The sequence below is a fragment of the Danio rerio genome, chromosome 8, assembly GCF_049306965.1.
Source record: "Danio rerio strain Tuebingen ecotype United States chromosome 8, GRCz12tu, whole genome shotgun sequence".
Classification (NCBI taxonomy): Eukaryota; Metazoa; Chordata; class Actinopteri; order Cypriniformes; family Danionidae; genus Danio; species Danio rerio.
Genome location: NC_133183.1, coordinates 49,755,924 through 49,781,939, shown reverse-complemented (window position 1 = coordinate 49,781,939; position 26,016 = coordinate 49,755,924). Strand labels below are relative to the sequence as shown.

General features: G+C 37.6%; 1 protein-coding gene across 1 annotated transcript in view; it reads right to left on the bottom strand.

The window, feature by feature from the left end:
* The window catches only part of olfml2a (olfactomedin-like 2A), a 61,165-nt gene that overhangs the window by 5,207 nt on the left and 29,942 nt on the right, over nt 1–26,016 (bottom strand). The window contains exons 2-5 of the mRNA NM_001126472.1: nt 15,352–15,615; nt 12,685–12,792; nt 12,141–12,320; nt 8,640–8,907 (exon numbers count right to left, since the gene is read on the bottom strand). Of these exons, the coding sequence (NP_001119944.1) occupies nt 8,640–8,907; nt 12,141–12,320; nt 12,685–12,792; nt 15,352–15,615 (820 nt within the window). The remainder of the gene's footprint in view (nt 1–8,639; nt 8,908–12,140; nt 12,321–12,684; nt 12,793–15,351; nt 15,616–26,016) is intronic.

Sequence of the window (26,016 nt, the reverse complement as noted above, 5' to 3'; positions counted from 1 at the left end):
GAGACCCTAATCTGAGCCTTTTCTTCCTGCTCTGTGGGAGCGTCTGGAACATTAAACATGTGGGCGAGAGACATAAGTACATCAGATATTAATCTGTCATTCGAGGACACAGGGACTGTTACTGTAATCGTTTTGGACGCCTCAGCAAACATTTGCCCCGCGTGTCACTGTTTCATATTTGATTCTGGACTGAAATGGAAATGGTTTCATCCCTGAGGAGTGTTTTGCTGATGAAATGAAGAAATACAGAACAAAGTTTCACTAAAATAATATTGTTTTCTCAAGAGATACATTTTTGAATGCAGAGCAACAGCTTCACAGCAGATTTCAAAGTAAAAATGATAATGTTGTGCTGGACTGATAACAGAAATCATGTGGTTCTGTCTATTGAGAGCCAGCAGTGCATTGGTCAGACAAATTTCATGCCACGGTGCATGCTGGGAGTCATAGATTATATGATTCTCCCAACATTCACTGTTGCAAGATATTTGTCACCATTGCTGAGATTCAGCTGTGTCCATAATGTCTGTGTTGCCTGTCGAGGTGGTAATCCACAAACTTGGTGGTGGACACTAGAAGTAAGGGATGCAGTGAGGCTAAAGATGAAGTCCTACAGGGCTTGATTGTCTTGCAAGACTCCTGATGCAGGTGATGGGTACCGGCAAGCAAACACTCGGGCCTAGAAAGGGTTTGGGAAGACCATGGAGGAAGACTGGTTGGCCCCAAAGAGGTTCTGGCAAACTCAGGAGGGGATAACAGCTCCACTCTGTTTACAACAGAAATGGGTAGCTGTTGACCTCGACTGGGGATGTTTTCAGACGGTGAAAGCAATACTCCTGAATCTCATTAACCCCTACAATATTTTTTTCATAGAGAAAGCAGAGACTGGGGATACAGGGGTGGACTCACCCATCACCCAAGCTGAGGTCACTGGGGTAATTTGCAAGCTCCACAGTGGGTAAGCAGCGGGGGTGGATGAGATTCATACTGTTTATCTGGATATTGTGGGGCCTTGGCTGACACGTCTCTACAACATTGCATGGAGGTTGGGGACAGTACCTCTGGAATGGGCAACTGGGGTGGTGATTTCCATTTATAAGAAGGGGGGCCGAGGGTGTGCTCCAACTATAGGGGGATCACACTCCTCAGCTTCCCTGGGAAAGTCTATGCCAGGGTACTGGAGAGAAGGATCTGGCCGATGACTGAACCTTGGATCCAGGAGGAACAATGCAGTTTTCGTCCAGACTGTGGTACACTGGACTAGCTCTATATCTTCACTGAGGTGCTCGAGAGTTCATAGGAGTAGGCCCAATCAGTCCACATGTGTTTTGTGGGCTTGGAGAAAGCACTGACCGTGTCCTTCATGGCATTCTGTGGAGGGTGCTCTGGAAGTATGGGGTCAGAGGTGCTCTAGCTATCTCGTCCCTGTATAAACAGAGTTGGAGTTTGGTTTGAATTAAGTTTCCTTTGCAGGGTGGCAGATTGCACCCTTATAGATAGGGTGAGGAGCTCTGACACCTGGGAGGAGCTCGGAGTAAAGCCGCTGCTCCTCCACATCGAGAGAAGTCAGCTGAGATGACCTGGGCATCTGTTTCGAATGCCTACTAGACACCTACTTATGAAGTTGTTCCAGGCATGTCCCACTGGGAGGAGGCCTCGGGGAAGATCCAAGACACACTGGAGGAACTATGTCTCTCGGCTGGCATGGGAACGCCTTGAGTTCCCCTGAAGGAGCTGGAGGAAGTGTTTAGGGAGAGGGAAGTCTGAAGTTCTCTACTAAGACTGGAGCCCCCACGACCTGGCCCCAGATAAGTGGATGAAAATGAGATGAGATGTTGAGATTTATATGCGGATTCTTGACATCTGCTTATTTTGAGAGATTCAGACATTTTTATTTGTTTCTAAAACTTGACCAATTGATGTAACCACAAAAAATTAACCTTTTACCAGTTGTGCTGTACAAATTATAAATAAACTATTCTGACAGAGTGGCCTATTTTGTCAAGTCATCAGGTAACAGAATTTGTGTAATATTTTACAGTTAATAAAGGACTATTGTAGCCATAAATGTATGCATTTTTTATAATAATTATAATAATACCTTACATTTTATATAGAGCTAATCTTGGCACTCAAAGCACTTCACACATAGGGGGGAATCTTCTCATCCACCACCAGTGTGCAGCATCCACCTGGATGACGCAACGGCAGCCATTTTGCACCAGACCGCACGCCACATACCAACTGATTGGTGGAGAGGAGGATTAGGTATGATATGGAAAGGGTTAGGAGGCCATGATGGATAGAGGCCAGTGGGCAAATTTGGCTAGGATTCTGGGATGAAACCCCTACTCTTCATTAAAGTACATCCTGGGATTTTTAACGACCACAGAGAGTCAGGACCTTGGTTTAACATCTCATCCGAAAGACGGCGCTCTTTGAGCATAGAGTCCTCCTCACCAACTGGGGCATTAGGACCCACACAGACTGCAGGTTGGGTGCCCCCTGCTGGCCTCACTAACACCACTTCCGGCAGTAACCTAACTTTCCCATGTGGTCTTCCATCCAGGTACTGACCGGGGGCAGCCCTGCTTAGCTTTAGCAGGCGACCATGCGAGAGTTGCTGAGAGCCAGCTGCTAGCTAGCAAAACATTTCTTTGCAAATCTTGACCGCAACACATTGCCAGCAAAATCCTTACTAATGACTTTTTTTAACCTTTGTTTTACATTAACATTTACTTTCGTTAAACAGTTTATAAACACCTTCCTCGGTTCTGCAGCCATGTTCCTGTTGTAGCTGGTGTTTTCAGAGACAACTCTCATACCCTTAAGTTTGTACCGTGGCCCTGAAAAGTCTGAAAAATGAGGATTGGGGTAATAACAAGGATTAAGGGGTAGAATTGGAATTCTGACTTAATGTTTTATTTCAGCTAATTTCATCTAAGGCTGTGACTGACGTCAGTTGCTGTCTTGATCCAATGTTTTAATTTTGTTATATGCAATGTCGGGTTGGGTACCAAAACCCGGTGCCATTATGAGTACCATATCAGCATAAGAATTTCAGTGCCTAATTCCGGTGCCACTGGTGCTACGACAAGAACGTAAAGCAGGTCACACACCAGAAGCACCACTTAGCAATGCGCAGCATCGCGCAATGCAGGGCCATGCATTTTAGAATGTGCAAGATGTCGGCTGTCTGCGGTGACCAACTCAGGACACTGTTCATATTTCTGCCACCCCACAGAGCACCATCTGAATAGTTTCATTTTAAATAACATCCGAATGTAAGCATCTGGTGTGTGATACTTTCAACTGTCAAGTGCGCGCCGTGCTGCGGCTCTGAGCGGTGCATCCGGTGTGTGACGCCCTTAAAAAGCATGAAGTGGTGCATCAAAGGCACACATAAGCACGCGTTGTGTCACACCATTTATAAATATTTCATTCTAAACAGCTTTAGGGATATGGATGTCAGCGATATCAGGCGTTTGTTCTAGTTGCTTATAGAAGGCAAAGCGCGCAGTACGGCGCATGCAGTTAGCAACTCTATCGACACGCATGATCGCATTCATCTAATTTGCTTAAACAAAACATTCTACCGTAGGGCTATATTTTACAAGCAAGGATTCTGACACATCAACATGCAGCAGATGCTTTACAAAAGTTGCGTGTAAGGGGGAAGCATGTCAAACTTACGAAACATGAGGGCTCATGGAATCAACTTAAAGGTGAAGAATGCACTTTTGCTCTTTGACAGCTTGTGACATCTCCTGGCATTTTCAGTGAGTATGTTTACATGGTCACCAATACTCTAATTTTAATAAGATTAAGACAGTAGTCTGATCAAGAGTCTACCACGTAAACGGTGATTTTTGGTTATCTTAAAGGACCACAGACACAAACTGCAGAGGAAACATTTATAGGCTGGTACAATGACGTTAATGGATCTTTGTGCCATAACATGTAACTGGGAATCTTGAATGTAACAATTAAAAAGCAGCTCATGTAAATCATATTATTGTCTTATTCAGATTAAAGCAAATCAGTAGATCGCTGATGTCCAAGTAAAAGTAGTCACAAGTCACAAATATATATTTATATTGTTCAATTATAATGATTAAAATTATATATTTTTTTTTGTCAAATAGTTTTGTGGCTAAAAAGTATCGGTTCAAGCACCGTTTTGGCACCGGTACCATTTTAAAAGCATCAATATAGCACTGATAAGTTACCCAACCCTAATGATTGTAGTTTTGTAGTTTGTAATCACAACTTTGTCTTTTAGACCAATTTGCTCACAATTCTTTGCATCAAATCAAAGTTTGTAATGTTGAAATTCACTTCAAAGCTGGTTAATTTGGCTGATTTTATGGTTTATAATGCTTTAACAAGAAAATACTTTTTTAATCACTATGGGGAAAACTTAATCTGCAAAATACTTCCTGAAAAAGTCACTCTGGACTGTAAATTTCAGGTCCAGATCTGTAAGAAGCAAGGGTCTTTTCCTAACCATGGGCTATTCTGGTGTTCACAATTATGAAAGTATTTTAACAAGAAATAAAATATAAGAGGAAAGGGATTATGCCGGGATTTTACAGAGGATAAGAGGGAGATCCAGACTCATTTACGAGAGACTTGTGAAATATAAACAATAAAATGTTTCCCTTAAGTTTCTGCTCTTATACCTCCTGTATTGTTTCACTGTATGTGCCTGAGCGCACCACTGGGTTCTTGGATCATAAAAAGCACAGGTGTCAACAACCTGTACACTCAGGGCCAGAGTGGGACTCTTTTTCAGCCCTGGAGTTTTAAGCCTCAGACCGGCCCACCTCAGTTCACGACTGACTATATTAAAATAAGGTCATTTACAATTCAGTTTCTAATTACACTATCACGTCTTTTTTTGAGAAAACAGCTGCTTTAGAACTTTAAATGTTCAACAACCCTAACAGTATTATATGTCTTAACAATAAAAATAAAAAATTTACATACTAAGACAAGGATCAAACCCAGGTCAGCGGTGTCATATACTAGTGTGCTAACCACTGGACCACAACAGTTGTATATTGCATTGTGACCCATCTAAGTTATATCATCAGTAATCTGCAGGCCGGTTATATATAAAAAGAGCAGAGCTGCGGTAAAATAATGAATAAGAAGACTGTGGTCAAGTAAATAAATAAATTAATTTAAAAAGAGTGACTGCTGAAAGCAACAGATTCTGGAGCTAGGGACACTGGCCCTCGCGGCCAAAAAACAGACCGGTCCACCGGTAATTCTCCCGGTCCTCCCGATTAGCCAATCCGGGCCTGTGTACACTCAAAAAATGACTTTTGGTGCTTGTTCAAACTAATTATTTAAAATGAGTTGAGACAATGCAATTCTTAGTTTTTTTTTAGGGGGACAACTTAAATGTTTTATGTTCAGTCCACTTAAATTTGTAAAAACAATGAAGTTAACTTAATCGAGTTGTGTACGAACATAAAGGAATGGTGTGGAACCTGGCAACTTTTTTTTTTTTTTACAGTGAATGAAAATCACAAAAAACATTCCATGAACTCTCAAATACTATGTACTATGGTATGTTAAATACAGCTATTTGCTTCAGCGAAGCTACAATACATATTCCTCTTGAATTATCTACATATCTTGCTCGAATTATCATATAATCAAATAGTTACATCAATATCCTCATTGTGTAAAAAGTATTTTTGTCCACAGTTAATTATGTCTTTAGTGAGGGGTGGAAGAAAAAAAGGAAGAATTGTATTTTCTTCCTCTTTGTATTTTTATATCAGTATGATGAAATCAAGGAGACAAACAATTAGGTCAAATGTACTCTAAAAGTAATCAGAAATGTAGACAGACTTCATTACTTAAAATGTGTACATTGGCCGAGAAAGCTTAACATGCTGTAATTTAAGAAAACACATGAAATTACAAAAAAACACCAGCAAATTAAGAAAAGATTCTCATCGTTTGACAGCATACGTGTTGCAAATCCTCATTAAAAAAAATGTAAAAAAAAAAAAGTAAAAACTTTTATTTTCTGCAAGTAACACGAAACTTAAATAACACAAAACCCAATGTAAATGTTTCAAGAGGACTTTAAACTGTGACGGACCTGACTATTTAGGTTTGGTTATTTAAGCTAATAATATACAAAAGAAAAGGGAATCATGTGATCAAGGTTTTAAAAAACTCACCTTTCAAAGATCACCTACAGGGGTCCTGAATGTTCGGAGTCCTGCAGATTTTAGCTCCAACCCCAATAAGACATACCTGGACTAGCCAATCAAGCTCTCTCTAGGTTTTCTAGAAACATCCTTGCAGGTGTGTTGAGGCAAGTTAAGGCCATTGCACACTGTGAGATTTTTTATAATCGTGAACAATTGTAGCATGTCAGACTGCATGAACATGGCTCTCATGTCACACTCTAAGATCTCAGCTGTCATAAAGTCAGACTGAACGACAAAGAAGACGCGCCAAACACAATAGAAAATGCCCCTGGAGTTTGACGTCATCCAAGCGTGACACATTCACTATCCCGTGTTCTGAAATGATTCCTTACACCAAATGTGAACAATCTGTAGCAGCAATTCTGCACAGTGTCTCAATAATAAACCCAGAATGAAAAAAAACTGACATTTTAACAATTCCTCATGGTTATTTGAATTGGCGCATGAATTGCGTCATCAAAATCGAAACTCCTATAAACCTTTTTTTTAGAACGCAAAATTACCCATTATGCTTTGCGTGTATGCGCAAGGAGAATGCTAAGAACTTCCGGTCGGCATCTAATGCGTATAAACAGACAACAAACACATTTGGGAGCTTTGAAAAGAAAGAAAAGTTTTAATCTGTTTTACCTGCTTTTATCATCTTCAAACTAATCCTGTTGTCGATCAGCACCACCTCCTGGACTGATCATTAAAAAAAAAAGGATGGAAAACAACTGCTGTGAGGCATTTTTCCCTCGTTGACAGAGGACATCTTCTGCTGTTTAAATGAAGCCTCGTCATCGCTAAATTTTATTTCAAATATATAACCAACCTAAACAAATGTAATTCACCAAAATGTTTGACACACACATGTAGCCTCCTGTACTGTCCCACTAACACATTGAATAATTGTCACAAATTGAAAATAAGGTGACGTTTTGAAATGACAGAAAAACACAAACCCTGGTAAATACAACACACTAAATGAAACATAAATGGCTCGTGATTAGAATCAACAGCAAATCAGCCCCGCAGAGTATCAATAACACACTTTTATTGGTCATTTTTGTAAATTGCAAGACTTACATACCTGTTAGGTTTCATGCCAGTAATCTGGTTTGCTCTATGTTGCAGTGTGTGTGTGTGTGTGTGTGTGTGTGTGTGTGTGTGTGTGTGTGTGTGTGTGTGTGTGTATGTGTGTGTATATTGAAGAGCCGTTGAGCTAACAGCTGACAGGCTGGGAACACACACACACACACACACACACACACACACACACACACACACACACTGTATTTCTTACCGGCAGACACGTGAACTAGGACGTTTTTCTCTCGCGCTTGGACCACATCTGACAGATTATAACGGCTTTAACACGCATCTTTCAACGTTGTGTCACAAAAACACTCTGTAATCCACTCAAAACACTATTGAAACTCATTTTCGGAGCACAAATTACTAGTTGTAAACGCTGTAAATGAAAGTTCTAAACATTCTACGGGAAGACTCTGGTCACTATAGTGCCTTCCATGCAGCCAAGAAAAAGGTCAATTAGTTCTTGGATTGACGCTCATGGCTGCTGTTGTCACACTGCAAGAAAGTTTATGAAATCTTCTGGCATTGCCAGAACTTTATCGGAGGAAAAATCTAATCACAACGGGCATTAAGCGGCTGTCTGTGAACATGTCAAACCAACGATCAAAGAATCCAGATTTTAGCCTAGGATTTCAGGAATCTTTTAGGATTTCCCAAATGTGTCTTAGAAGACAAAATCCTGGCTAAAATCTCACAGTGTGAGCAGTGCTTTAAAGGTAAAATCTGTAGGACACCAGACCTCCAGGACCGAGATTGAGAACCCCTGACCTACAACTGAACAATAGTAAAACATCACCCCTTAAAACATTTGTTTCTGAGGGTTTAATTTCAGCATGTTAAGCTCTCTTGGCCACCAATATTATGTTACTAATGACAATTTGATAATCATGCAACCTGTATGAACTACAGTTATCTAACAAACAATGTGACACTGAAAACATCAACATAGGACTGATTTATAGAAGAAATTTCAAGGGATTCTTATTTTTAATCTAATCGAATACAAAGAAGACACGTATTTTTCATATTTTACTACTGTAAGTCTGTTTTCTTTAAAGCAATCTACTGTATTAAGTGATATATACATATACAATAGGACTTTACAGTATAAATCATGACACAATATATATAATAAACTGCTGCTGGTTTTTCAAGTATTTTTACCCATAAACAAAGAACAAAAAGGTGTTTGCTCAAATATAGAAGAGTTTTACCATTTTCTCATCCACCGTAAAGCCAATGGCTTTGGGCTCTGCTGAAACTACAGTGAGGTGTTTTTCAGAAAACATCAATTAAACACAGATGTGATGTGCATGATCTTCATACCTCTTTCTGCTCTCCCCGTTGAATGTGACTCTGAGTCCTCGCTCTTAGACGCTTTGTAGTATGTGATCCCCCTGATGACCCCCGTTTGGTGCACTGAGGTCTTGGTTTTGGTGGTGGGGTCTGGCTTCGCAGGTTTTGCTGCTTTGGCGGGAGCCTCTTTCTTGGGCTTGACAGGTTTTTCTTTAGGCTGTTTGGGTGGAGGTTTAACAGCTGGGGGTTTCTTGTTGGGTGGTTTTATGGCCTCCTTGGACTTTTTACTCTCAGTGCCCTGGAATTATAGAGGTTTGATTTACAGCTCTTGTCTTATGCCGAGTTCAGACTGCATGATTTTCAAAGTAGTTGTGTCACGGATGTTTTCACACTGCATGATTATCTGGGGTTAGCGTTCTGTCGGTGCTGTGTTTACACAGTAGGATTATTGGTGACATGAGAGTTCACACTGCATGACTTTAAAATAAGAAGAATTACAGACAACTTTGTCCGAACTACGTCTCACAATCAAACAAACGCCTGAGCCCGGTTTCTCAAAAGTAATCCACTAGGATTTTGGATAACGGAAAGGTGGATTTAGCGTGGATTTCATGCCCAAAATGTTATGAAAATTTTACAAATGTATAAATTAATATGCAGTATCTTACAAGGTGACTTACAAGTTATCCTATTTATTCATGAGGTTTTAATTGTATTTGTTCATCTGTCAGGCTGCAGTGATTAGGTAGGCTTTAACGTATTCAGCATTTTAGTATAGGCCTACAGCAAAGTAGAAAGAGTTTGGCCTCATAAAATAATCCCCCAAACAGCTGTCAAAACTGATCAAAACAATTAATTTTTATTGATATATATTCATCATAATGGAAAATAATTTTCATTTTAGAATATATACTAGTGATGCATGCAATAATTACAAAATAATCAATAAATGCAAATAATGGCAATACCTGATTTTTCAAATCACTTTCAACAATTGCAAAAAGAGACTGAAAGTGCAGAAGCACAGCTTCATCTGGCAGAGAAACAACTGACTCCAACCAAACTGCAGCAAACCAAGGCCAGACTTGAGATCCTAAAGGCTACGCTCAGACAAGCTGGTCTTTCCACATCAGATGAGGAATTCTGAAACTATTGTGAAGTTTTTGAAAAAGTCTTGTTATTTTAAATTCAATACATCTATATTTGAAACGTGTTTTAAATATCCTCAATGTACAGTGTTTGTGTTGTAGATCTCTGATGAGCGAACAACTGAAATAGGATGGGGTGGGGTTTTTCTTGTTTTTAGATTTTTTTTTTCTTTTTCATGTGTGAGTTTTCATTTCAAATATAAAATGAAGTTATATTGACCCCCACACTGGCTATTATTCTTGTTGCTCTTCACATATCTATAGTTCTACATTGTGATTTCCTATCCTGTTTGAGCACTGGTTATCCAGATTTAGTGATCCTGAAAAGTTCCTATGTGGATCAGATTGATCCAATCCGATGTTGTTTTGAAAAACTGGCTCAAAAAGTAAGCTGGATAAGGTGATCACGAATCGCAAAAAAAGGATTACTAAATACAGATCCATTTGATTCGGAATAAACCTTTTGAAAAACCGGGCCCTGAAGTGACATGGAAACAACGCGAGGTCACATAATGTATCTTTCGTTATTAACAACATAATGGAAAAAGAAGGCTTTAGCTTTAGAAAATTGTGTTGCTCACCTGGCTTTTGAAGAAAATTAGCAATTTCTCCACAACTTTTTTTACTTTTCGACCTGATTGTGATATTGATTGAATGACATGTCAAACAGACACAGTGCTCCTGCCAAATTTACACTAGTTTTTCCGCCATATCTTGGGTCCAAATAAACTGAAAATGAGCACTTTTAACTTCTTCCCCAGCCTCCCGCTGGCCTGCAGGTACCTGTACTAGTGAATGCTGCCCTCTAATTGGCTGTAGGGGTTCGCGGATGTTATTTTCAATCAGAATACATTTCACATGACATGATTTGAATATCTGATGGGCGTCAGCAACTCATCGGCGATTCTCTCATGTTCTCTCATGAGTCATTGATAGTTCACACTGTGTGATTGTCACTTACGTGAACGAGCACTGATTTGCCTGTGTTTTCAGACATTTGTCAGCGATTTCTCAAAAACGTGTCAGTCTGAACTCAGCAGTATGCAGTTGTGTGTGTGTGTGTGTGTGTGTGTGTGTGTGTGTGTGTGTGTGTGTGTGTGTGTGTGTGTGTACTGGATTTGGTGTGTACTGGATTTGGACATGTTAAAAACGACTCTGGTAAAAGTTGAAGTACTGACTACACTTTTGTAATTAAGTAAAAGTAAAGAAGTACTGCCTCAAAACTTGACAAAAGTAAAAAAGTACCCGTTTCAACCACAGTCCCAAAGCGGTATAGGTGAATAATAATACAACTAAACTGGCAGTGTATAAGTGTGAATGTGAGTGTATATAGGTGTTTCCTAGCACTGGGTTTCAGATGGAAGGGTATCCGCTGTGTAAAACATATGCTGGAATAATTATATTTTTATTCATAAATCACCCAGTATACTTACATTTGTTGTTGAAAAATATTTCTTAAAAACATATGAATTAAGGACAACAGTATAGGCCTATTTAAAATCAATAGGCAACTTGAAAAATCAATAAAAACTGCATAAATTACGTATTAGGAAATGTGAACTTCAGAAATCAAAGGAATAAACCGTGTAGAAAGTACAGATATTTGTGTAAAAGTGTAAGGAGTCAAAGTAAAAAGTAAAAAAAAAAACAAGTAGTGGAGTAAAGTACTGATACCAGAAAAATCTACTTAAGTTTAGTAACAAAGTATTTGTACTTTGTTACTTCCCACCTCTGGACATTTTACTTTACTATAGTATGGTTAAAAAAAAACAAAAAAAATACTAGAAATTACTATGCACTACCTGACAAATGTCTTGTCGCCGATCCAAGTTTTAGGAACAACAAATAATAACTTGACTTTTAGTTGATCATTTGGTTTCAGAAGTGGCTTATATGGAAGACAAAGGCCTCTAGATTGCACGTATTTTACCAAAATAAAATATGATCATGTCTTGATTTTTAATTATTTAATTAGGACAGTGAGGTCTGACTTGGCTTAGACAAAAGTCTTGTCACTTAACAAGAAAACAGAATGACACCCATGAGCTTGGAGGACTGCATCCATACATTTCTGCAATGAATCAAATAACGTATTAATAAAGTCATCTGAAATGGTAATGAAAGCGTTATTGCCGGACTCCCAGAGTTTATCAAGATTCTTTGGTGCATCTTCAATGACTCATTCATCTTATCCCAAACATGCTAAATAATGTTCATTCTATCAACTGGGCTGGCCAATCCTGAAATACCTTGACCTTCTTTGCTTTCAGGAACTTTGATGTGGAGGCTGAACTATGACAAGTAGTGCTATCCTGCTATTGCTTGTACTTGATTGAAACTTTTGGCAACTCTACCCATTGTTGTGTTTAAGAAAGTGTGTTACCTGTGCTTTACTGTCTGAGGCGGCGTCTTTCTGCAACAGCTGTAGTCCCAGGCTGGAGATCTCTTTCTTGATGCTCACCATGATGTCAGAATAGTTCTCATATCGCTTCAGCTGATTGGACAGGTTTACTACGCTGTCTCTCACAAACTCATTTTCCCTGGTGAGATTTGTTTTTATGGTCTAGGAAGAGAATATCAAGACAGTGTCAAACTTCTAGCAATTTTTTTTTTTAAATGGATGTTTCTCATTTAAAGGTAGTTCATCCTAAAATGAAAAATATGCCTCATTTACTCACTCTTTACCTGTTTCAAAGCAGTTTTTGCTGTTTTGAAGAATGCAGAAAATCTGTAACCATTGATGTCCATATGAAAAAACTATATTAGGAAGTCAATGATCACAGCTTTCAAAACTTCTTCGATATATCTTCTTTTGTCTTCAACAGCAAAAAGAAATCAAACTGGTCTGGAACAAGTTGAGTAAATGATGACAGAATTTTAATTTTTGTGTGAACTGTCCCTTGAAGTCTGATCAATCAGCTGATTACCTCTTCTAATGTGTTCATCTGAGACACAACTTTGTTCATGTAGGCATGAACCTTCATCAGATCCATACTGTATAATGTTCCTTCCAGCAAATCCACCATGGAATGGAGCTACACAGAATAATAAAACAAAATATATTTTATTTGAATCCACACATACATACATACTTATAGATCTTATGCTGCATACATTTTGGCTTTTACACTGTATATGGCACCTGAATTTAGTTTTGGGAAAATGGACAGTTATTTTTCTTTCTCACAGTCCCACAAAATTTCTTTGGCCCAGCTCTGGCCCACAAAATTAGGTTTTGCTTGGCCCACATGCCGCAGTGAATTACGGTACATGACTGGACCAAATCTGGCTTCCAGACAAGGGCCAAACACGGACCATATCTGGGCCAAGTTTCAGCCAAGATAATAACTCATAACTGGGCCTGAACTGGGCCAGATAGGTTGGTGTGTCAGGATTGCAATGAAATTGATAAACCCATGGAGTGATGCGCTTTAGGCACACTATGGGCACGCTTTTTCTCAAAGTGACCTGATTGGTAGAATTTTTTTTTCTTTACTCAAAAATGATTTTAGTGTATTTTAAATGTGGGTCAAGACTGGACAAACTCACATGGCCCACTTATCAAATTTTTAAATCTGGGCCAAATACTACGTTTTTCATCTGGCCCAAATCTTGTGTGCCGCCTTAAAGACGGTGCCACCTCTGCCAAACCCGGGCCATGTTTGGCCCACATGCTGTATGCCAGTGCCGGATGAATGCCGGCTGTGCCAGCTTTATGCCAAAACTGGGCCAGAATTCTTTGCTACTAGGGACGTGTATCTCTGGACAGTTTCAGCTGTGTGCTGCTGCTGATTAGCACAGAAATTAACTTTTTTTTTTTCAGTTTGGAAAAGCAAACAAAAAAGCCAAAATGGATTTGTGTTGTAATCGACAGCATATGCGGCATGCTTTCTATTACAACAGAAAATCATTTTGACTCCCGGTAGAGTGATTGTCTTCTGTCACGCCTCAACTACTTTAAAAAAGGAAATTCATAGCTAAACAGCTTACAAGACATCACGTTAAGGTTGGAGTATTATAAAAATAGTTAAAGTAAGGCCTGATAATCTTTTATGGCTGGAGTATATTAGAAGATTGCAAATTAAGACATGAACACCTTATAAAATACATTTTATATAATTGGAATTTTATCATAAAATACCATTCTAAAATGTAAAAATATACTTTAGGAAGGAATATTTTAGACATTTACAAATAATTGCTGAACATTCCATCAAATACCAAGTTAAACCCTATATAGTCAATGAATAAAAGTAAAGTGATAAGTAGTATACATAGTCAATGGTGTTATATCTTAAAATATTATACCTTTAAAAAATGCCAAATTACACCATGAACCTATTTATATGTGAAAATATGTAAAATGAATGAAGGTTTAAGAAAGCAAAGTAACTCCTGAATTATTTACAAAATCCCAAAATGAAGTCAAAAAACTAATTGTAATGCACACTGCAAAACAAAGCTACAAAATGTAATAGTAAGGCAAGAAGGTCTAAAAATATGGTAAATTACAGCTCTTAACATTGCAAAAATGTAAAACATAGACCTAAACGTCTTATAAACACTCTGATAAAAAGTCTGATAATCTAAGCAATGTAAAAACAAGGCCTGAATATCTTATAGAATACCAAATAAATGCATGGAAATTGTGTAAATTGATACATTATATCCATCATAGACATTATCTTTTTCAAATAAAGCTAAGACCTGAACGTCTTATAAAAAAAAGCCAAATTAAGATCTAAATATTTTCACAAAAAAAAAAAAAAAAAAAAACATCAGAGTCCTAAACTTCTAAAGGAAGTACAAGCAAAGGGTCAACATCTTACAAATGACAAATTATTCAGTAAATTAAAGCCCGAGCATCTAAAAAAACATTCTAAAAAAGACATAGAAGCCTTAGAGGGACAGTTCATCCCACAAAAGTCATTATTTACTCACACTTTTTATCTTCTGTTGAATACAAAAGAAGATATTGTGAATAAACCAATAAACTGATAACCATTGACTTCCGTAGTATTTGTCTTTCCTACTATAGAAGCCAATGGTTTCCGGTTTTCACCTTAAATATCTTCGTTTGTGTTTAAAAAAAAGAAAAAGGTTGGAAAAGGTTTGGAACCATTTGATGTGAGTAGATAGTGAGTACATTTTTATTTCTGGGTGAACTATCCCTTTAAAAATGCCAAATTGTGCCTAAACACTATAAAAATATCAAAGTACTAAACTCAACATCTAAAAAAGGTAAAAGTAAAGCCTGAAAACCTTAAAAAGGTCTGAACCTCTTGCCAAATTATAGCTTGTGAACATCTTACATCATGTCTACATTGAGTTAAATAATGTCCCACTGTGCCACATCAAGTCAAACTGAGCATTCCGGATTCATTACTAATAATGTCAGAAGCAGCGCAAGCATGTGGACTACATTAGATATTATACAATGGAGCATAATCAATGCAGACAGACATTGCACTGATTTTAATGACTTATATTTGATTGCGTCAGTGCAGGCAGAGAACATTCCTAATTATAAATCTTATTTCATATGAGCATTAGAACACACAATATAATTTAAAAATAGCAGTTTTTTTTTTTACCTTGAGTAGTTCAGGGGCTTGTTTCCTGAGCTTTTCCGTTCTCCACTCATTCTCACAGGGGTTGAGTGAGGACGGAGGAGCCGTGCAGGAACACTTGCAATCAGAACCAGAGCTCACCGTCTCCACTGTGTAGAAATCATCCACCCGCAAGCTTCCGTCACGGAGTCTAGAGCAGGCCTCGATACTCAATGGTCTCATCACACACTTGCAGCGGCAGTCGGAGCCCTCAGATATCATCTTTACTGGCTCCGGCTCACCAAAGATCTGAACACGAGAGAGACAAAAGAATATAGAAGAGCTTCCATTGCTTGAAAGTTTTGGGTTACATCAAATTATTTTGTATTTATTTGTAACCTAATCATATGATGTTTTTTGCTAATTATGCTGAATTTTTTTTTTTTTTTTTGTAATTTATTCATGTGCTGGCAAAACGTCTTTTTTTACTTTATTGTCACAAGATGAACAAACTTCCTGATTCAGTGCTTAAAGGTGCAACAGGTGATTGACTTCAAAAACAATTTTTGTTATTCTGGCTGTAATTGTATTTAATTGTGTTTTAATTATCTGTGGACGGTGTAGGATCAAGAAAAGATTGTATCCCCATGTCAAAATATGTAATTGCACATCTCTGCATACCTTGTTTGCAAAGAAAGGCATGTTCACATATGCGGCTCAAACAGAATATGGCAGACAAACATCAACAACCTACCTTCTTTTTTAGGGTTTGCTATTGTAATAACTAACTGTACTAAAACGTTTTCTCTCTGGAGAATTTTACATGGTGTATTGTATTGATGTTGTCCAGTGCACGAAATCAATACAATACAACATTGTTGTCTAGCACGCAACATCAATATAAGTTTTATTATGTTGATGTTGCGCACTAGACAATAACGTTGTATTATACAACGTTATTGTCTAGTGCGCAACATCAATACAATATAACATCGTTGTCTAGTGCGCAACAACTATACAACATCGATATCTAGTGCACAACATCAATACAATACAACATTGTTGTCAAGTGCGCAACATCAATACAAACCAACAGCATTGTCTAGTGCTCAATATTAATTCAATACAACATCACTGTGTAGTGCATAGCATCAAAACAATACAACAACGTTGTCTAGTACGCAACAATACAATACAACATCCTTGTCAATTGCGCAACATCAATACAATACAACATTGTTGTCTAGTACGCAACAACTATACAATACAACACCATTGTCTAATGAGCAATATCAATACAATACAATATCGCTGTGAAGTGCGCAACATCAATACAATACAACATCATTGTCTAGTGCGCAACAATACAATACATCATCCTTGTCTATTGCGTAACATCAATACAATACAACATCATTGTCTAGTGCGCAACAATACAATACATCATCCTTGTCAATTGCGCAACATCAATACAATACAACATCATTGTTTAGTGCGCAACAATACAATATAACGTCCTTGTCTATTGCGCAACATCAAGACAATACAACATGGTTGTCTAGTGCGCAATATCAATACAATACAACAGCATTGTCTAGTGCGCAACAATACAATAAAACATTCTTGTTTAGTGCGTAACATCAATACAATACAACATTGTTGTCTAGTGTGCAACAACTATACAATGTAACAGCATTTTCTAATGAGCAATATTAATACAACACAATATCGTTGTGTAGTGCGCAACATCAATACAATACAACATCATTGTCTAGTGCGCAACAATACAATACAGCATCCTTGTCTATTGCGCAACATCAAGACAACACAACATGATTGTCTAGTTATCAATATCAATACAATACAACAGTATTATCTAGTGAACAACATCAATACAATACAACAACATTGTCTAGTGCGCAACATCAAAACACTATAACTTCATTGTCTAGTGCGCAAAATCAATACAAAACAACAGCATATATTTTATTATTTTTAACACATATATACAGTAGTTATCCGGTGGCACAGAGTTAGACATCTTTCTTGACTTCACACAATAACAGCAACGTGCACTGCATGACATCACTTTGTTGCAGAGACGCTATTGGTTAAATGCCAGCAAAGTATAACACGGAAGCAGCCTGAAGCGGAAGGCGTGAGTATGTCTGCGGTTTGGAGGTATTATAACGTTCATTGCCTTTGCCAACATTGCTTTTGCCAACATTGAGATATGTAAACTTGAAATTGCAAGAGGTGGAAAGGAAAAGGCTACATTTAACACAACAAACCTGATAGGACACCTCAAAAACAGATGTAAAACCTCGCTTTGAAATGCCTTCTCGCCACTATTTCACAGAGAACGGTCTGCCAGCCCTTTATAAAAAGATTTCTAACAAACTACTTGTTATAAGATGTTCTATGTTTCGTTCACCACAGACACAGGGAATTGGTCTGCAGCTCCCATGTCTCTACTAAGCCTTAACCCACAATGGATTGACTCCATCCTGGATCTGTTTCTTCGCTCTTCTTTTTTTTTTTTTTTTTATGTATTATAGAAGTATTGGATCAGGATTTGGTATCGGTGGATAATCAAAATCAAGTGACTCCAACTCAGACACAAGGGCAAAAAAACAAACAAAAAAAAAACGGATCGGGACATCCCTAAATTCAATATTGTTGTCTAGTGTGCAACATTTCAATACAACATCATTGTCTAGTGAGCAATATCAATACAATACAACATCTTTGTCTAGTGATCAACATCAATACAATAATGCTGTCAGGGATCTGATCAAGGCAAACAGAAGACAGTCCTTCACAGTTTATTCAAATATAAGCAAAATAGCAAACTCAGAGGGGAAAAAGGTTCTTCAACAAAAACAGCTCCGAAGAGGAAAATTAGATGTTCAATAACTTCAGTATGGAGGATTCTCAAAAACTTCCAGAGGGAAAAAAACAAATGCTGTCTCGTGAGCAACATCAATACAATACAACATTGTTGTCTTGTGAGCAAATTCATACAATTCTGGATTTCAACTCTGAAACTAGACTGAAGCAGTTTAAATTTAATAGAACTTCTTTTATGTTAAGCTGCTTTGAATATATATTGTAAAAGTGCTATAGAAATAAAGAATGAATTGAAATATGGCTTTCGGTGCTATCAGGCTAGCATTAGCATTTTCCAAGATCTCCTCTTGCACCAATGGTTTTTATTAAAACAGATGATTTTTTAAAACCAACAAACAAAACACATGTAACATTATAAATCTTTTAAACAATTGACAGTAATGTGGCCTTGCTGAACAAATGTTCGCAACCATTTAAACAGCTTGGTTTTAAACGACAGTCACATACAATTTAGCATTTACACGTATTGAATTATGTAAAGTATAATATTTCAAATAACTCTTGACATGAAGATCAAACTAAATCCTTCAAACTGCCATGGGAGTGACATGAAATACTACTGGAAACTTAACCCTTTCATGTCTCTCTTCAATCATCAGATTTAAGCCACTCTGCGCTTCAGGATATGAAAGCTGCTAATTTACCTTGAACACTAAAACAGATTTGAACCCTGATGCTCTGGAAGTGATCAACCGTTGCACTTTCAACCGCTGCAGTGAAACTTTACCGTTCCCTATAACATGTGTCCACAATTTGAACTTTCTACCAATCCTTCATTACTTCTACTTTACAAATCTATGGCATTTCACATCCATTTAAAGCCTTATCTTCAATTTCGAGATACACAAACCCTACAAATATCTATCTGTGTCTACATTTTAGAACTCAAGACCATTACCTTTTGATAAGATATACATAAACTCTACCAAACTAAACTTTTTCTTGACAGATCTGTGGCATTTCACATCCATTTAAAACCTTATCTACAATTCCAATACACAAAAATCTATCTACATTTTATGAATCAAGATCACTACCTTTGGAGAAGATACAGAAAACAACTCTTTCTTTCTCTCACGCACACATCTGTTGTCAGTTACTGCTAGCTTTTTTACCATGGCACTGGCTTTGAAGACAGCCCGGGGCTCGAGATTCCCATAAATTCAGCCCAGTGATGAATCCTGAGTGGATTTGCACCTTCTCCCATAAACAACTTGTTTTCAAGCCACATCCTGCAGCACCTCGCAGTTTGACAGTACATCTCTTATTTCTCAATAACAGCCTTGCATGACATCCAGGGAGATACATGTGAATATCATTTACAGGGTATGTATTTGCGCCATAAAGCAATAATTGGACTGATACGAAGCTTCATAAAAGCCAGGTGCTGTTGAATATGGAGACAGTCCGTATATGGGGATGTCGCCACATGTGCTTCAAAAAGCCTTCGTAATGCCTACTTGACGCTGACAGCACTAATAAATCGAGCTTCATGAACAGTAGCAGTAAAAGCGAAGAGAATATGTGGAGCCACAGGGGTTGAACCCACAGACTGGACAAATGCAGAATGACGGCATATACGATTAAGGAAGAAGTAGTAAATGATGCACAGATGTTCAGCTTTTTTTTCTCTCTCTCTGCCAAAATAACTTGCTGCTGTTGAGGGTGTACTGAAGACAGGGCTGGAGAAATGATCTGAAAAGCTTCAATACATAGTATGATTGGCTTATGAATATGAATTTTAAGGCATAACACAACCCAGCTCAACTCGATTTGATTTATATAGTACCAATGAAAACGATTGTTGTGCAAGGTGCTGTACAATCAAGCAAATATTGACAACAATAACGCCATGAGCAACATAAATTATCTGAAATAGCAGAATTAACAACAAATTAAATGCAAGCCAGTAAAAAAAGTAAGGATTTTGTGAAATCAGAAGGTTGTTCAAGAGTTTCAGAGCAGGAACAGCAAGGGTTTAGTTGCCTCGAGACTTTAATTTAGCAAGAGGATTGTTTAATAGTTACTGGTTGGATGACCTGGGGCCTGTTTCAGAAAGCAGGTTAAGTTAAAACTCAGAGTAGTTTAACCCTGAAATGAGAGAAACTCTGGGTTTTCCGTTTCAAAATGGCAGGTTTGTTAAACTGGAGAAAGCAGGGTAAGTCAAGCCTGTTTCTAAAAGAGAGTTAACTTTAACTCAGAGTCAGTTACCGTGGTAACTTACTCTGTGAATCTAACCTGGTCTGGAGCAGGTTTTATTCTCTAAACTCTGAGTTTCTGTCGGTCTCCTCCCCTTTTTTAAAGATGAAGCGGTATTTCTCGCATTAGTCTTACATTTCCACACACCTATTTTAGAGCTCATTTTGGAGATGCGCATAAAAAAGATTGATGGAAACGTCATGATTCACATAACTAAAATACGCATAATATAACATGTGCATAACTAAGAAGGTTAAACTTTTATTTGATAAGATGCACATAAACTACGAAGTGCATTTAACAAATTACAGTATGTACATTAAAAAATGGTTTGTTAGAGATGATGATGAAAATGTGTGTGAAAGGACAAACCAGCAGACAGCACGCAGAACATCTTAAATGTTGTTTTAGTCATTCTAAAATGCTTTAACTGTTTCAGTATTAGTGTATATTATTAATTACCTCCGAGCGTCTGGAGCGTGTCAAGATCTCCACGTCTGGCTTCAAACGCCCACGTGTTCATTGTTTGTCAATTGTCTTCTGAGGCTCAGGTACATTAATTAAATAAAAAATCATTGATGCAGCTTCTTCTACCGCAGTAAATTCTGTTTTTACTGTTGATATTTGGCGCAAGTTAATCAGGAAGTGACGATTGTGTTCTCTTCGACTCTTTGGATAAAAACGCTGCTTTATTTTTAGGCGTTATTCCAGTTTTGCACAAATTTATGTAATAGCCTGTATTTTGATGGAAACACAGCTATTGCCTACATTTTTGTCACACACAGAACAAAGTCACGTACGAGGCTTGTCCTTTTTTTTTTCATAAATAGTAAGCTTAACTTTCGACATGCACTGTTACTAGATTAATGGAATTATTATTCTGTCTAAAATTTATTTTATTACTGCTTACCTTCTTAATGTTATATCAACCTATATCGCTTGATCAATAAAAAGGCAGACACATAACAAGTGCACTGTTAAATCTATTAAAACTGATAAAAGTTTATAAAAGTTTAGAAAAAAAGTATAAACGTCACACATTACATTACTTATTTTATTATACTTAAAATGTTTAAATACTTAAAATTAAAAATTACGCATTAACTTGGGCAGCTGTTTTCCCACGCTGTCTCTGTTTCACTGATGGTTGCTTCATTTTAAATATATACACTCATATTTGCTATAACTTTGCATGAGCACATCAAGTTCAGCTGGAGAAAGAAATGCTGATCTCTTTTTTTAAGATGTTGCCATAGTCACTCGTAATGTCTGCGCTCCATTGATAATGCCTTTTTATAGTCACGGTGCGCGCGCTTAACTCTGAGTTGGTCTACTCAAAGTTGATTGACCCAACTCAGATCAGCTGTTCTGAAACCGAAAACTCAGAGTTTTTAATCTCTCGGTAAATCAACTCAGAGTTCAAGTTTAAACTCCGAGTTGTTTGAACCTCCTTACTGAAACAGGCCCCTGAGCTGTCCAAAGACAGGTTTTAAGGTAGTTTAAATCACCTATCTGATTGTACCCTTTTGAAGATGTAAATGAACATCTGTCAAATGTAATGCCTGTGAAGTATGGAGTGCCTCAAGGACCAGTCTTAAGCCCTATTTAGATGATAATAGTTTCATTTTATCATTTTATTCACATCCAAATCCAGATACGCCTGTGTAAAAATCCCAGACTAAGTAACCTACTGTTTATTGACAACACTAAGGTTGTGTGATGACTTATTTTCTGTACGAATTCTTTTTGGCCTCTCGGATGCACCATACAGTTGCGTTTTGCAGTTATTTGCATCTGAAGAGCAGCATCTCGTGCATTGAAAATTACATTAATGAAATGCTAGAAATTTTGTGTCCATGTTTAGACTGTTAATCATTTCACTAGTTATCAAAAGCCACCTACTGTTAGCGCCAATGGCGTAGTGCTTAGTGCACTGGCACATGCACTCCGCTGTTGTTGGCATCCTGAGTTCGATTCCCACCTTGATTCCCACCGATCCTTCCCCTCTTTCTGCTCGCCATGCTTTCCTGCCAATACTCTATTTACCTTATCCTTCACGTACGAGCAGGTGCAGCCATTTGAATCTTTTTGTCTTGAGACTTCCGGTCTCATACACTTCCATTCATTTATAGACAATAAAAAGAGCTTGTTCTGATTCTTGATGTTGCAAACTGATATTTTTTTTATTATAACTGATAAGTTTATTATATTATTCTACTTGGTCTATATAGTCATGCAAACACTTGTTTGTAGAGCTAGTAGTTTGACCGTTTTCTGTTTTCATTTATTATACCTAGTCATTTCTCCCATAGGCAACTGAATCGGAAGTTCTAAAACAATCGCGAAAACGAGCACACTTCCGCATCGTCCCATCCAATAAAGGTGAAAACCCTTTGTGTTGTTCTGTCCAATGTAATTTCTTGTGACTGATGATTGCACAATCAGTGATGATAACCAAGCACTGAGTTTAATCAGGGTAAGAGCTACACTTTGTGCCAAAGTGGATCCCATGGGCCACATTTGAGGATCCTACATACAGTATTAATAATGCTGACTAAGCGTGTAACTGATCATGTGAGACATAATTTCAGGTTTGTAGTGTGACAATATCAGACGTCCACTTAAAATATATTTTCATTCAAAAGCATGTTTGATCACTGAGGAGCTGTATGGATGTTTCTTTTACAGATATGCCCTTGAGAAACAATTACTGTCCAAATCAGTCTTTAAAGCCTATTCGGACAGGACTCATTTTTTAACTTTGTACTTTGAGATTTCAATCCCATCTGAATCTGCCATCTTCCGGGGCAAATTACCTACTGTTTTTGGCAAAATCTGTGGTCTTCTGAAAAATGTTATACTGTCTTAATGTGAATGTCTCTCATTGCCGTTTTCCCCTTAATAGTTTTTGTGTGTGTGTGTGTGTGTGTGTGTGTGTGTGTGTGTGTGTGTGTGTGTGTGTGTGTGTACGTGCGTGCGTGCGTGCGTGCGTGCTTACGTGCGTGCATGCGTGCTTGCGTGCGTGTGTGTGTGTGTGTGTTTGTGTTTGTGTGTGTGCTTTGATCAGCATAAACTACCATACAATCTCTCATTAGCGAGAACTCTCAAGTTTCTGCTTTCTGTGTACCATTAATTGATGTACAGGGGTGAGCCTAATCACATAAACTGTTAAAACTGGCTACTGTAATATCATGTCAGGAAAGATTACTTTTTATTTCAATACATTTGATCACATTTCATAATTGCGTTCAAAGGCAGTTATTAAATTCTATACCTGAAATGTGCTTTAATATAGTTTACAGCTTCATAATATTTGATCTTCTGCAAAGCCATCACATACAGTAAAACACAGACAAGAAGATGTTCCCAGATGAATCTGTACATAAAATGACAGATGTTGACTGATGAAAACTAGTCCCGTCCGATTAGGGCTTTAGGCTGCTTGCTATTCACAATATACATGCTGCTAGATTAGCTTTTATTGCTAAGCTGATCACAAACAGCTATACGGTAACCTAATGAAATATCTAAACTATGATAGCTTAGTGTGTTACAAACATGTAAATTACAAGACGACCAACTATTTTTTCTATTAATTCAGACAAGACAGAAGTATATTTATTTATAGCTTACAAAACCTGTAATTCAACTTGCAGATGCAAGTTAGAAGAGACCTAGCAAGCATTTTAGTAAGCATGTTTTTAAAAGATCTCTAAAAGGCGTCTAAACATAGTCGTCTTGGCTAAAATAAGGCTAAATTTGGGCTGTCAGTGAAAATCTAATAGACGTCTAAGAATAGGCCAAAACTAGACAAGTCATCAAATAAACAGAAATGAATGACTACACGTATAAAGTCAGTCAAATCAATCTATTTGATGACTAGTCTAGTTTTGGGCTATTCTTAGATGTCTATTAGATTTTCACTGACGGCCCAAGTTTAGTCTTGTTTTAGCCAAGCTGTCTATGTTTAGATGTGTATTAGACATTTGTTAAACACAATAATGTCTGCTGGGAGAGATGCAATGCTAGCATTGGTTCTATAGTCCAAGGTCTTATATTAAACATCCACTGAACATAACAAAAATTTGCCTTCTTTCATCTTGGAAATTTTGCTAAGCTAAGAAACATGTTATCTCTCTCAGATGCAGAAATGTTAGTTCAAGCTTTCATGACCTCTAGATTGCCCCAATCTTTTATATCCCTTCAATCCATCCCACTCTTTAAGATTGCAAAACCTAGGGCTTCTGTTTGAACCCATAACAGCAAAGTCCGCTAGTAGAGTGTTTTTACGTCTGGCTCTTAAACTTTGGAACAGCCTTAGTGATAATGAAAGATGAGGCCCGGAGACAGTCTCTCAGTTTAAATCTAGATTAAAGTCATTTCTTTTTATAAAAGCATATGTATAATGTATCCTATAACTATGTGCTTTAGTACATCTTATTAAAGATATTAAATCAAAGTAGATTTTTTTCATTAAATACATCAAATCAACCATTAAATTCACCTACACTATGTAGATGTTGAATGATTGATTTTGATGATCATTCTAAATGTGTGGAATTATAGTCAGGAAAATGAATAGATTCAGGTTTTGACTGCATTATAGTTCCATATCGCTACACACAATAATTTCCGTTATTTTACAGACGACAACTCTCAAAAACCAAATCAAAGCAGACTTTCAATAATATGTGTAACAATCCTAAAAAGTCCTACACACAAGAGGAGTTTGAGGACAAAACCTGACAAACGTTTTGAAACAATGTCTGCACATGTAGTCACCAGACAGTAGTTTATGCATAATAATTCCTGACAGACTATACAAATATTAGAAAATAATGCACACCCAAAGGTGGTGATGTGGCCACAACATAAAGCAGAGTTTAAAAAAAACTGAAAAGTTGCAAGCAAAAGAAAAAAAAAAACAGACAAATGTACTGAAATATAACATCTGGACAATGTCTGCAGGTGTAATAAACATTCATTCATTAATTTATTCATTTTCTTTTCAGCTTGGTCCCTTTATTTATTAGGGGTCGCCACAGCAGAATGAACCGCCAACTTATCCAGCATTTGTTTTAAGCAGTGGATGCCCTTCCAGCTGCAACCATCCCTGGAAAACACCCATACATTCTCATTCACACTCATACACTACGGACAATTTTAGCTTACCCAATTCACCTTTTTAGCAAACTCACGCCAACATGGGAGAACATCCAAACAGAAATGCCAACTGACCCAGCCGCGGCTCAAAATAGCGACCTTTTTGCTGTGAGGCAACAGTGCTAACCACTGAGGTGACAGCGCTACCCTTGTGCCACCGCACTACCCTGTGGTAAATATAGTATAAGGAAAACAATGGATGGCAGGCCATTGAATTATTAGAAAATAAGGCACAGGGTGGTGTTGTGGACACAATATGAAGCAGAATTCAAAAACCTGAAATGTTTCAGACAAATATCTAAAAATATGGCATCATAAACAATGTCTTTAGGTATGGTAACTGTAGTATAAGCAAAATAATCAATGACAGGTCATTGTATTTTAAGTAAATAACACACACCTGAGATGGTGGTGGGGCCACAACAGAAAGCGGAGTTT